The sequence below is a fragment of the Elaeis guineensis genome, chromosome 2 (assembly GCF_000442705.2).
Source record: "Elaeis guineensis isolate ETL-2024a chromosome 2, EG11, whole genome shotgun sequence".
In the NCBI taxonomy this organism is placed as follows: Eukaryota; Viridiplantae; Streptophyta; class Magnoliopsida; order Arecales; family Arecaceae; genus Elaeis; species Elaeis guineensis.
Genome location: NC_025994.2, coordinates 100699468 through 100712699, shown reverse-complemented (window position 1 = coordinate 100712699; position 13232 = coordinate 100699468). Strand labels below are relative to the sequence as shown.

The 13232-nt window shown below is 38.0% G+C and overlaps 1 protein-coding gene and 1 long non-coding RNA gene across 2 annotated transcripts; one reads left to right on the top strand and one right to left on the bottom strand.

The window, feature by feature from the left end:
* The first annotated feature begins 121 nt into the window (after window positions 1–121).
* On the top strand, window positions 122–4681 carry LOC140855750 (uncharacterized). Its single transcript, XR_012138874.1, has 2 exons — window positions 122–374; window positions 2788–4681. It is a non-coding gene; the product is annotated as an uncharacterized lncRNA (long non-coding RNA).
* Window positions 4682–5876: 1195 nt separating this feature from the next.
* Window positions 5877–8869, bottom strand: LOC105050106 (G-type lectin S-receptor-like serine/threonine-protein kinase At2g19130). Its single transcript, XM_010929980.4, has one exon. It carries the CDS (start codon window positions 8575–8577, stop codon window positions 6175–6177), a length of 2403 nt encoding a protein of 800 aa, XP_010928282.1. The 5' UTR covers window positions 8578–8869; the 3' UTR covers window positions 5877–6174.
* Window positions 8870–13232: the final 4363 nt, after the last annotated feature.

Genomic DNA, 13232 nt, shown 5'->3' with positions numbered 1-13232 from the left:
AGGATAATTTTTAATATAAAATATTATTATTATTATTAATTAAAGTTTTATAATATGGGGGTTGAGTGCTAGTTATAATGATAATGATATTAGCATTATTGCTGTGGGCGCGGGCGGGGAGGCGGTGGTGTGGGATGGGGGTGTAAATTAACCGAGGGTATTAGCGTTCTTGATTTCCCAACAGGCTTAAACGAGTCCGGTTTTAACGGTAAGGTTATGCGTCTTGTCAGCGACAGCACAAGAACCAGCACCAAAAAAAAAAAAAAAAACCTCAAGAGAGAGCTGTTCTGATTACGAACATTGGCCGTTCGACGAATTGCCTGACTGAATTCAGGCGTCAAATTCATCATCACAGGCCCAGAAAGTTTCAAGAGGTGTGTTGTTCCCTTTATGCTTTGAAGTGTTTCGTTTCATTTGAGCTCGTTGCTAAAATCCATGGATTCTGTATGATAGTCTAAAAGTGAAATGCATTAAAAAAAAAGGTTTAAAGAATGTGGAGTTAAAATTTCAATACATTGAATCAACGTCATGACAGAAGATAGAGGTATATACGATTCAAAGATCAAAACTATAAGATGAATACTGCAAGAAAAAATTTTCTCAAAAAAATGCAAGAGAAATGGAATATAAAGAACAAAAAAACCTCCATATTTTCTCTTATTTTCTGCTTTGCCTCTGCTCTGTTCTACTTTAGAGTCTGCTGTTGTGTTTTCGTTGGTTCTAAAAACCTCCTGTAACTCTGCTGTAAGTCCTTTGTTCCACTGTAATTTTCTGTTCTGAATGTAATAAAGCCCGGATGGTAGTATTACCTCTCTTTGACTCCAAAAAAAATAAAATAAAATTAGGATGCTCTTTTATTATTCATTATAGAACAACTACTGGACTACGTATATGTTTTAAGCTTATTTCAGCAAGGTCCTTATAATAGCAGATAGTGATATCTCTAAAATAGTTATTGGACTAAGTATATGCTTTAAGCTTAGTTCAAGAAGAATAGTCCTTGTAATAGCAGATATTGATATCTCTAAAATAGTTCGACCTTCCATGTCCAGACTTAAAAAATAGATAGTATACAGTTGTTATTCTACAATTATTAGGGAAGCTGACAATGACTCCATTGCTAATATGCACCTACGCAAAGGGCTAACAAAAACAAGAAGCTGACTCGGATCCCTCACTTGTACATCATCTTTACCATGTCAAAGTCGCGCATACAAAGCTAATCATAATATAAGGTGATGCTATGTTTCTATGAAGTAGTTGAGGCCACTTCAAGTCTGAAACTAGTTGTTAAGATGAGATCTCCAACAGAGAGATCCAATTATTTCTAGACTTCTAAAAGCTGCTGAAGGGAAATTGAGTAGGGGATGTTTACCTCAAGAATTCCCTCCAGCATTTGGACAACCTGACCCATAGATGGCCTATGACTTTCCTTATCTTGAATGCATAAACAGGCAGCTCAACAAGCTGTTGTAAGCTCTTGGTGTTAGCACAGCCCTCCAGTTTCTCATCCAATAATCCAATCACCTCCCCTTCATCAACTTTCTTTGCGGCCCAAATAGGAAAGTAGCTAAACTTTTCATCATTATGCTGACCTATGTTCCTCAATCCTAAAATCAGTTCAAATAGTACAATTCCGAACCTATAGGTGTAAGAACCAGTGTACATGTGCATTTATTTCCCTGATTACGTAGTGAAGTGATCTTGTCTGCATATAGGGGGGTAAGAAAATCAAATGATACCTTTCAGCTAGTTTTTTTGAATGAGGCCCTAGATGGTGGCCATAGATAGACAGCCTATGCAAGATAGACAGCCTATGGTGTCCCCTATGGTTGTCAGTAGATGGCTGAACTCTCGCCCCATGAGCTTTGCCATACCAAAGTCTGCCACCTTTAGGCAAAATTCTTCATTTTAAAGTATGTGTATGATACAATCTCTACACTTCTCATGGAGATATGCCAACCCCATGAGCTTTGCCATACCAAAGTCTGCTACCTTCAGACAAATTCTTCATCTAAATGTAGGTGTATGATACAATCTCTACACTTCTCATGGAGATATGCCAATCCTCTGGCAGTTTCTAAGGCAATCTGGTATGGAACTTTCCAGTTCAAAATCTCCATCACATTTCGAAATAGATGGGTACCCACAGAACCTTCTGGCGTGTATTCATAAACCAATAGTCTCCCATGCCTTTACAACAGAAGCCATGAAAGTGAACTATTTTAATATGCTGTGCTAACTTCAATCAGAATTGTTTTCTCCTTGCCCAATGGGAAATCTTTGCTCAGAGAAAATTGTGGATTATCATAGGAGACTTATGAGTAGTCTCTCTCCCTTGTCGAAACTGAGTCCATGGAAATGTGATGCAAATACTTGCTTTTATTCTTCTCCTCTCCCTCCCTCTTCTCACTCTTGTAAAAATCACTTCTATATTCCAATAATAAGGCCTGTGAGCATTTTCACAGTAATGGCAAGTCGAATCAGGCAATGCTCCTTTATTGACACAACCAAAACCTTGTCCCCCAGATCTCTCAGAGAAGCTCTTGGTCATTGTCTCTAAGTCTCTGTATCCAAAGACCATCAAAGTGCCATTGTCAACTGCCTTAGATACTCCAATTGCCACAAGTTTCTGGTTTCTGGGCCATTGTGTGGTAGATCAAAATCATCATAATCTCTCTCTCTCTCTCTCTCTCGTTAAGTCATCATAAACTTATCATCACAACATCACAATTTGGTTTTTCCGACTCTCTCTCTTTCAGTATCCTGAATTCCAGTCTTCTAAAGATGCAGGCTCAAAACCTTGTAGACATCTACAGAGGAGTGCATCATTATCATCACTGATGCTGAAGAAACCACTCAGAGAATAAACATCGCACTGGATTTCTGGTTGGGACCAAACGAGAACCCAGTCTGCACTATTATTATTCAACCATGACCACTGTAATTCTTGCCCTATGCATCCACCACAAATATGGTGATGGCGCTTAGCATCAAAAAAGATGTAAGTTAAGTAGCTCTCACTCTCACAACAGGTGTAGTTGAAGACTTTGTTCCTCATCATTTCAGGGACTAAGCTGAGGCCATTCCATTCTCCACTAGTCTAGTACATTTCAGAACCATTCCACAACTGAACCAACTGGTTTGTTCCATGAGGGTCGAAAGCCATAAGAGTAAGGCCCAGGGGCTGGATTTTTTGGATTATTCATGAAATAATGTTATGTACTCTCTCTGGTAAGTTTGTTCCAACCAATTCGTCCTCCAGGGAACCATATGCCAGTAGGGTAACCAAAGCTCTACCAAAATATGGAAGTGGAGTCTGACAGGTCTCATCAGAACAAAATTTCCAGAGTCAAGCAGCAATGCGGTTGCTAAGTCTGAAGCAATGGAGTTTAAATTTGATGACCAGATTATGTTTTATGACTCATTCAGGAGGACAAAATCTCCATCTTGGGAGACCTTTAAATCTGAGAGTGAAGAGCTTAAGACTGGTTTCTCTCTACCCAAGTTACCGATCTTCCAGGCCTCGTTTCATAGCAGATGCCTATATAGAAGTTCTAGGACTCATGGATGTGAAGAAATCTGGCTCATGGTCCTCACTAGGGCTTAAATGGGGGGAGTGTGTGAGGATTCATGTGTCCATATCACATGTGTTTAGTCTCATATCGGCTATATAATGGATAGATCCTGGGTATATATAGGACCAATGAACTTAAATAATATCTTCTAATTAGTTTTTTTAGATAAGATCTTTGATTGTTATAAATGTCAATGGACTCATGCTGTAGTGTCCCTCAGTCCACATAGACTATAGGCCAAGTATGCATTGATATTATTTATAACGACCTAAGACCTTATCCCAAAAAGATGTTATTTAGGTTCTTTAATCCTATATAAGTATCCAAGATGTATCTATTGCATAGCTGATGTGAACTAAACATATGTCCATATGGATCCTCGCAAACAGAAGCCTTTCATGGAGACTATGGTTTTTTATGAGGAATTGGCCCCAAAAGAGAGTATCATCAACAGCAGAGAGGTGGTTATTGAGAGAAGAAGAAGAAGAAGAAGAAGAAGAAGAAGAAGAAAAGGCATGGAGAGAGAACCACCCCTTGGTGGTGGCGATGAACCTAGAAATAAAGCACCAACAGTCAATCTACTTAAATTTTGAATTCAGCAATTGAAGTGGAAGCCTATGATGAAGCCAAAATGATAATTATTGGTCATAATTAAACAACCAACTAAATGGATAGTTCTGGATCCATTGACATTAATATAATAATAGTTGATGACTTGGGAACCTGCTCACTTTCCAATCTGATACGGTTGCTCCATTGGTGGATAAGAAGAGCTGGGAAAAATTTGTTTGGCAAACTTCATTGGAGCCCTAGGGTGGTGGAAAGGAAGATGGTGCCTTGAGCTTCTTTGGTGCAATTGGAGAAGCCTGTAGCTGTTCATGCCTCATCACTGGTGACTGTTGGTCGGAGCTTGCGTCTTTCCTTCAGAGGATAGCAGCCTCGGTTCGTGGCTATGTTTTACACATTTACATGGGGGTGCTGCCCACAGTTGCATTGTCATAGGTGCATGTTAGGTTAAGTATTGATTCAGGATCCTTGAATCCATGGTTGACTATCATCAAACAATAATAAATCAAATTCATGACCATGTGATCATCACATAATTTTTCAGGCATTTTATAATTGTTGTGGTCAAATTAGGTGGCTACTAACCCCTAACCTTGGGTTAGGGTTTTGTGTTAGACTGAGGCATTTGAAAAGACTGGATGACTATGGAAATGATGAGGCATTGGAAGCAATTCAGCTGAAAACTTACCTTTGTTGGGAAAATATAATGTTGTAGGAACATGACCCTTAACCTGAAGACTTTAAAATATCTGGGAAATGAGACATGAAAAAATTGAGATTGTGATTTTTTTCTTTTTAAAGGAGAATAATTGTTTGTAACTATTGTAGACAACTGAACGAAACAATTCCTTCAGAGCATTTCAGAAAAACTTGATTGAATTTGATTTCTGCTTGATGTATTTGTTCCCTGTTACAAGAAAGCTAAAAGCTAAAAACGCTTGACTTATTAGACAGTTTTGTGTTCCTTTACTTTTCAGATACCTTATATGGAGCATCTTACTTTGTGCTGCTTCCTTGTCATTCCATGTTCTATTCTAGTGTATGCACATATTACTTTGGTCTTCACTCCCAAGTACCATTAGCCAATCTGCATGGCGATATCATTCATGACATATGGATAATAAAACTTAAATTGCTTTTTCAAAAGCTTAATCTTTCTCTATGTGATCTAATAAGCTAAGATCATTTGCTATCAACTTTGTTGGAAGCCCACATACAGAAGAAAATCTAATCTTACTAAGGTTAGATGAGGCTAGTTACCTTCAAAAGCACCATCCCTGTGATTGCAAAAATGGTTTTAAGGTGATGCTAATTCAGGTATTAGACACCTGAAGATTTCTCTTCACCGAAAATTAGTCGCTCTAAGTTAACATGCTAGAAGACCAGAATCATTTGTGTCAATACAAGATAGGCAAAACGCTGATCAGTTCATATCACTACAGATTGAAATGAACGCAAAAGAGAATGATCAGAATGTTGAACCTAGTTCTAATCCTGACTGCTATTATGCGCTCCTCGTAGCAGTCCTTTTACCTCCAATGATGATGCATCTACCAACATATATAACGAATTTTAGTCTATCTAAAAAAGAGAAAGGATGATATATCTACCAGCAATCAGTAATGAAGATTCCTAAAGTGTAACCACCAATTTGATGTTGAAAGCACCAGAAATTCAGAAGAGATAGCATTTGATAAGTGCTAGTGCAAAATCTTGGTAAGTTCATGATACCAGGATTTCGTTCATAGAGGTCATACTTTTTCACACAGATGATAAAATAAAACCACAACTGAAGATATTAATCTGGCCTATCTATTCTAACTAATTTTTAAGACAATTTGATCAAATACTTCATTGATAAAGCTCAAAAAGTTATCTAAGCAACTATCTTTGTTTTATTCTTTTATATATATATTTTTTAAAATAAATTTAAGACAAATAGCTGCGAATACTACAGAGCAGCTCAAGAAATTAACTAAAGCTTACATGTGGCAGCAGATCTTAATGGATTTACTTAACTGGTGGGGCATTAAGTCTGCCCACCAAAAGTTGCTGTAGAAGAAAGCATATCCTCTTGATTCTCCACAAGGCTATAAAGTTGCTTTGGAATTGGTGGCATATTGACCTCTGAAACTCCTTCTAGGATTTGAACAACCAAACTCATTGTTGGCCTGTGACTCTCTTCACCTTGGATACACCAAACAGCAACCCTACAAGCTCTCCTCAGTTCATCCACATTAGCTTTACCCTCTAACCTGTAATCTAATAAACTAAGAATTTTGTCTTCCTTAACTTTGCTGGCAGCCCAAAGAGGGAAAAAAGAAATATCTCCATCCTCAGATACCTCTGCATTTCTCCTGCCTGATATAATTTCAAGAAGCATCATACCATAGCTATAAACATCAGCCTTTGGGGTGATGGCCAATCCAGAAATCCATTCAGGTGCAAGGTAGCCCAGGGTTCCTCTCATAGTTGTCAGAACTCTGCTGAATTCCCTGCCAATTAGCTTTGCCATGCCAAAGTCGGCTACTTTAGGGGAGAATTCTGAGTCTAGAAGTATGTTCTCAGGCTTGATGTCGCAGTGTATTATGCAGTCTCTGCAGTGCCCATGAAGGTAAGCCAATCCCCTAGCTGTCCCAAGTGCAATCTGAAATCTTGTAGTCCAGTCTAAAATCTTGGATTTTTTCTGAAACAATTGAGAGCCCAATGAACCATTTGGCATGTAATCATAAACTAGCAATCTTTCAGAACCTTCGAAACAGAATCCACGAAGGCCAACAAGATTAACATGCCTGACCTGCCCAATTGTGCTCACTTCAGCTCGGAACTGCTTCTCTCCTTGTCCAGTTCTTCCAAGTCTCTTCACTGCTACTAAAGTTGAATCGCACAATGTTCCTTTATAGACAGTTCCGAAACTGCCAGCTCCTAGCTTTTCGGAGAAGTTGTTGGTCGCCTTCACTAAATTCTTGTACCTAAATAGCACCAATGAACCCTTGATCTCTTCTGATAAACCAATTGGATGCCTAGATTGAAATTTCCATATCAGTGCAACAGCAGCAAGTAAACAAAAAGCAGATCCAGCAACTGCTCCAATAATGATCATTATGCTTCTATGAACTGTTTGACCGTGTTTGCTTGGAAGATCAGATGCTGCAAGGCGAAGATAAAGGACTCCAGAGTCTCTATTGCTTGGACCATTAGAAAGTTTCTTAAGATCATAGAGATCCCCATTCCATATCAAACACGTACTGCTGTATGAGTAAGCAGTGCAAAAACAACTTTTTAAGCAAGCTGATTCACATTCTTCTGCAGTCCCAACCTCCAAATTTTGTGAATTGGTCGGTAAGTGCACATCCGATATCGTCAAAAACACATCTTTTTCTGTGTTCACAGAGCTATTGAAACACTGCAGAGGGGTTCTCCTTACACAGCCACCACTCCAATCACTCAAATTCCAATCTGTTGAGGATTGTGGTTTGAAACCTTCTAAACAACTACAGAAAGGCACTGTTTCTAAACTGCAGCTGCCAAAAGCCCCACACAGAGATGGAACCGAGCATGGATCACTGGGTAATAGACAAACCCATAACCATTTCTGAGAACTCTCGATCCACTTCAGGATCTTTGCTTGCCCTGTTACATCCATGACGAGTCTTGATATAGTAGAGGTATCTCTAAAGGTGTATGTGAAATAGTTCTCCCTTTCATTAGAAACATGGACATAGCTCAGGTAATTGCCTGAACTCATATCAGGAATGTTGGCAAATATCTTGCCATTCCAAAGCCCAGTAGTCCAATATTCGGTACCATTTCGCCATAGAAAATATTGGTCAGTTCCCTTTGGGTCTATGCCTTCGGAGAAAAGGCCAGTTGAAGGATCCTCCAAGTTTCTCCATGAAGTAACGAGCTGGTTTTTTCCAGTGATTCTGTTCAGACCAAGCTTCTGGTTAGGCAGCCATGTATCAGTTGGGTGATCAAAACTCTGCCACAACGCAGCAGAGGAGTTCGAACTGTTCCTTAAAACCAAGTTGCCAGTGTCAAGAAGCACCGCAACCGTGGAACTCGAGGTGGTAGTGGTTACATTTGATGACCAGACTTGGATTTTAGATTGGGTAAGGACTAGATTGCCATCTTCTGAGATTTTAAGTTCTGATGCACCGGTTTCAGATATTGGATGGTCTCTGTTTGCTATCCAAACTACCGCTCTAACTGGGATTTGTTTATACCATATGCCTATGTAGAAATTTTTAGAGATGTTACCTGGTGTGAAGAAACCCAGTTCGAAGATGCCACCTTGAGAGACGATGGTCTGGTTCCCAGAGAGAGACTGACCTGGATAGAGGGTATCAGCTGCTTTGGAGAAACGGGAACCGAAGGAGAAATGAATGAGGAAAAAAAGTGGCAGGAACCATGACTTGCTCCAGTGATCCATGCTTTGATGGAAACAATAGGCTGAAAGGAGGAAGAAATGATGTGTTGAAGGAGAGATGATGGAACAAAATAGTTAATAGGAAGGTATCAGCTTCTCTAGATAGATGGCTTCTGAAGGAGAAGAAAAGCTAGATAGATGGACAACAGAAAATATTGTTCCATCCTCTTGACTATAAGGGAGGCAAGAAATGTTGCATCTTCTGTGGAGAAAGAAGAATAAAATAGCACAGTAGATGAAGAACAAGGGAGGCTATTTCCACCATTCACCCTTTTCCTACCAAATCTCGCACCGAAGGCACCAAAATGATTTAATAACAAAGACACCAACACTATTAAACAATAGATGACATGCAGAAATGTCAAAAGTTTCCGTTTTCTGGGAGGGCATGTGATGTACAAAATAGTTTTTTTTTTTTTGACGAACGTGATGTAGAAGATAGTCACCGTTCTACGCACGGCTCTCTTTTTTCGAGTACCACACATGGTCCTTTGACTCTACTAATCTTAAGAACATATTTTTCATAAATGTTGAACTTTTAAACCCCAAAGGTCCACAGTCAAACCGTCAAAATCAAGGTTATGGAAAGGACAGCCCAGATCATGCAACGCTTATCAAAGTTGGATATCCATGAGTAGGGGCTTTGCCTGTTGATCTAAATTATTATCTAATAATTGCATTTCAGACTAACAAATAATTTGCTTAGCCATGATGGTGGGGGAAGTGACCTGCTTTCTCCATTTTCCTTAGAAGGAAAAAAAGAAGAATTGAGGGACTTCTGAATAGTTTTGGACCTATAAATGTAACTCCAAATAATATTCAAACTATAATTTTAATGCTGTGGTCTTGAATATAATTTGTAATGATCTATTTCCATTATGATAAAATTTTCAAAGATTATCGGCCTGTCTTGAATATAAATGAATATTAAAATCCATGCGATGCATGGGATAACAAAAAAATATATATATATATGAAAAAAAAATTATATATTTTGTTAAAACTAAATAGAATAATAATTGAAATTAATTAATTAATTTAATATTAAAAATAATTAATAAATATTTTTCTTCTAATGATTAATATAATTTTTTTTATTAAATTATAATAAATAATACTAAACACTTAAAATGTCACTTGTCAAAAGGCCACTAATATGGTCCTTCTCATCATATATTATACTACCTTAGAATCCCATTGGATGCATGGGATGTGATTTTTTTTTAAAATAATATTATATTTTATTTATCTATTATATTATATTTTCTTCGAGGATAATGACTTAGTAGAGAGATAAGCATCAAAATTAGCGGCAATTGGTTAGCATTGGAGGATGATTATTCAAGAAAAATAGTTGCCGGCTAATTAGCAATCCAAAATAAGTGCAGCAACACTAATCAAAATGAAGATCATTAGGAAAAACATGTTTAGCTCTTTCAGATTTATACAGCATACCAGAGAATAATAAAACCTGGACGTTAACATCTTTAGATTTAGCGCCTTCCTATAGATTTTTTTTCCTTTTTTTGATGATGGTAAATTTTAGATCCCAACGGTTACCGGTTACTCTTGTTTCAGTGAATAAGAAATTAAATGATTAGGTTTGGTAAGATGCGCAGAGGTTTTTATGGCTGGTAAAGATAGGTCTTATAGAGATTTAACTTTTGAAGTACAATTCCTTTTTTGGATTGCTTCTCCGCATAAGGCCTCTCAATTTCTATGTGAACATCAGTGCATGCGATCTTGTTAAGGTGAAGATGAGGTTTGAAATGGTCTGCTTTATATGATATGCGCTCCCGTTGATCTATGTGAGGGAATCAGACGGATGATGGAGGGTTTTTTCAACATCTGAAGGGGGGTTAAATGCTTAGCAATCGGCATTTGTAGATCACATAAAAGCTGTGCGTGGATCATACAGTAGTGGATAGACCATTCAATAGCTGGACCTTGGCCCAACTTGCATATGACACTTGCATGATTCTATATCTATCTGGTGTTGGATTTGAAGAGTTGGAAGGCAACTCTTCAACAGTAGTCAACTGGATCTCGAAACATGTCCGGAGCTTCAGGCAGACTGAAGTCCTTCCCTCCTGTCACCCTTTGCTGGCTGATATCATTCTCTGCGCGGCTTCTTTGGACTCGTTCCGGGTATCTCATGTTTCCCACGAGGCAAACCAACCGGTCAACAGCTTGGCTGGTCGTCCCTCTGATGGGTCCTTCTGGTCCCTCTACTCTCAACCCTACACCACTTGTTTGCTGGTCTTGGGCAGACTTGGCCGGAGTATCTTTCTTTCATTTTTAGGTTTTTTCTTTTTTTGAGGTTTCCCCCCCCCTTTATGTACCAAAAAAAAAAAAAATCTACATCCACTTTAGAATGAGCACAGATAAAATATGATCTGATCCGTCTATCCGATCCGTATTCGACCTGCCATAAACAAGTTTAGATTTAGACTAAATAGGTTCGGATTATAAACAGATTGACCCGTTTAACCTGTTTAATAATTGGATCGGATATAGGTTTTAGATATCTGACCCATTTAACTCATTTAATCCATTTAATATTTAAGTTGGGTTGAGTTAGATAACACATTTAACTTGTTTAACTTGTTTAACCTATTTTTGACCCATTTAATCCGACATGTTTAATCTATTTAATCCATTTAAGACCCGTTTAAGCTGTTTAAAACCTGTTTAACTTTCTGACCCATTTAGCTTGATCTGTTTAACCTGTTTAACCTATTTAACCTAATTTGATCTATTTAATAAATAGGTTAAACAGATCGGATCGAGTTACCTGTTTAATAAACAGATCGGGTTCAAGTTTGAATTTTTGATCCGTTTAATAAACAGATCGAGTTTGGATTGATCATTTTCTGATTCGATCCATTTATAACCCGACCTATTTAAGACCGATCCGATCCATTTGCCACCCTTAGAATGAATTGAGGATGAAGCACGTCCTTCGAGAGTTTAACATTTCTCTTGTACACTTGAATAAAGTAATACATAATCATGGGATACATCACATGATAACACAGTAATTAAGGACAATCGTGGGGTAACAGACTTGACTCGGATGTCTTTTCAACGATTATCTCGAAAGATTATTTTTTTATAAATAAATATCATAAAAAAATTAATCAATTTGAATAGCTCCAACATCGACGTCCTTTTGATGCTGGATAGCTTTGATGCCGATGGAGAAGAGGCTTTACTTGGGATAGACAGGGATGAGGGAAATCGGCTCGCGATCACTCGGCTCCTTCTGCTTTTTCAGAAGACCACGCAGCTCATTCGACGATGATTGCTCCATTTTAATATATATAATAGGTCAAATTGTTTGACATCAATACAATATACACTTTTTTTTTTTTTTTTTTTTTGCTTCTCCTGATTCTAGAGAATTATCAAAAGCCTCCTGTGAATAGAAATAAAGCAAAATTTCTCAAACATAAAGAACTGTTCTATAACATGGGATTATTATATTTGCTAGGAAAAAAAAGGAAATAGTGTGCCCCCGTGTTCCCGGCATCCTTAATTTCAAGGCTTCTCTTATGATGGATCGCCCAAACGTTAAATCATTCTTTTCTCAAAAACTTGGATAAAATATATGAAAAGTAACAGATAAAACCACAAAGACATGGAGATATGTAGAGCTCTGCGCGTGGGATGGATGAAGAGTCCAGACAGGGTGAAAATAGGGACTGACATAATAATGGATTTTTATAAGAAACTATATTTGGATGTCACTGTTTCTGAACGGAGAGCAGCTTGAGTAAATATTATATAAGAAAGATGGGCCCTGAGAGTGGATTGCATCATTATCGCAGGAGACTTTGCCACTGTTGCAAGCTAATTGTAGGGGCGGGCCGGGATAGCTCCAGTCCATCTACTGTTGCACAATACATAGAGAGCATTGAGAGAGTGTGCTTCCCCAGACATCCGATATATCTATCAAGAAATGAATGGTACAGCGGATTTGATCGTCTCTTTTGTTATCGGGCACTCAGGCAAAATATTGTGGACGGATGCTCATAATGTCCTTTTATCATTTCATGGTGTGTTGTTTTCTGATTTTTTTAATTATATTTATATTAGATTTGTATGATTAATCCATCTTACCAAAAAAATTAGAAAATGTCATATAAACCCCTACTGGAGCTACAGTATACATACAAGTCCTCACCTTGAGTTTGAACAAGTTCCGACTCGCCAGTCACCGGGACTAATATAAACTCAACATGAGGGAGAGTTTGGCGGGAGCCATATGCACCCTACCAGGAATCTCTCTCTTCCAACAAAAGCGGGACATTAAAACTAAACATTATGAACAGGCCCAGCTTGAAGCCCGACTAACAACGAATGTGGTTTAGGCCCGAAGGCTGATCCATTATTGGCTCTATATTTGGATGATTATATTCTAAACTAAAATATATATACATATATATACATATATTTTTATGTGTATGTGTATTTGTATATATATGTGTGTATATATATATACACTATATATATATATATATATATTTGTATGTATGTGCATGCAGGTGTGCACATGCCCATTTACGTGGATGCACGTGCGTGTGCATGTGTCTGTCTGTGTCTGCCTGTGTATGTCGTACAATCTTCACATGGTCACGATTTGAAAATATGTGAAG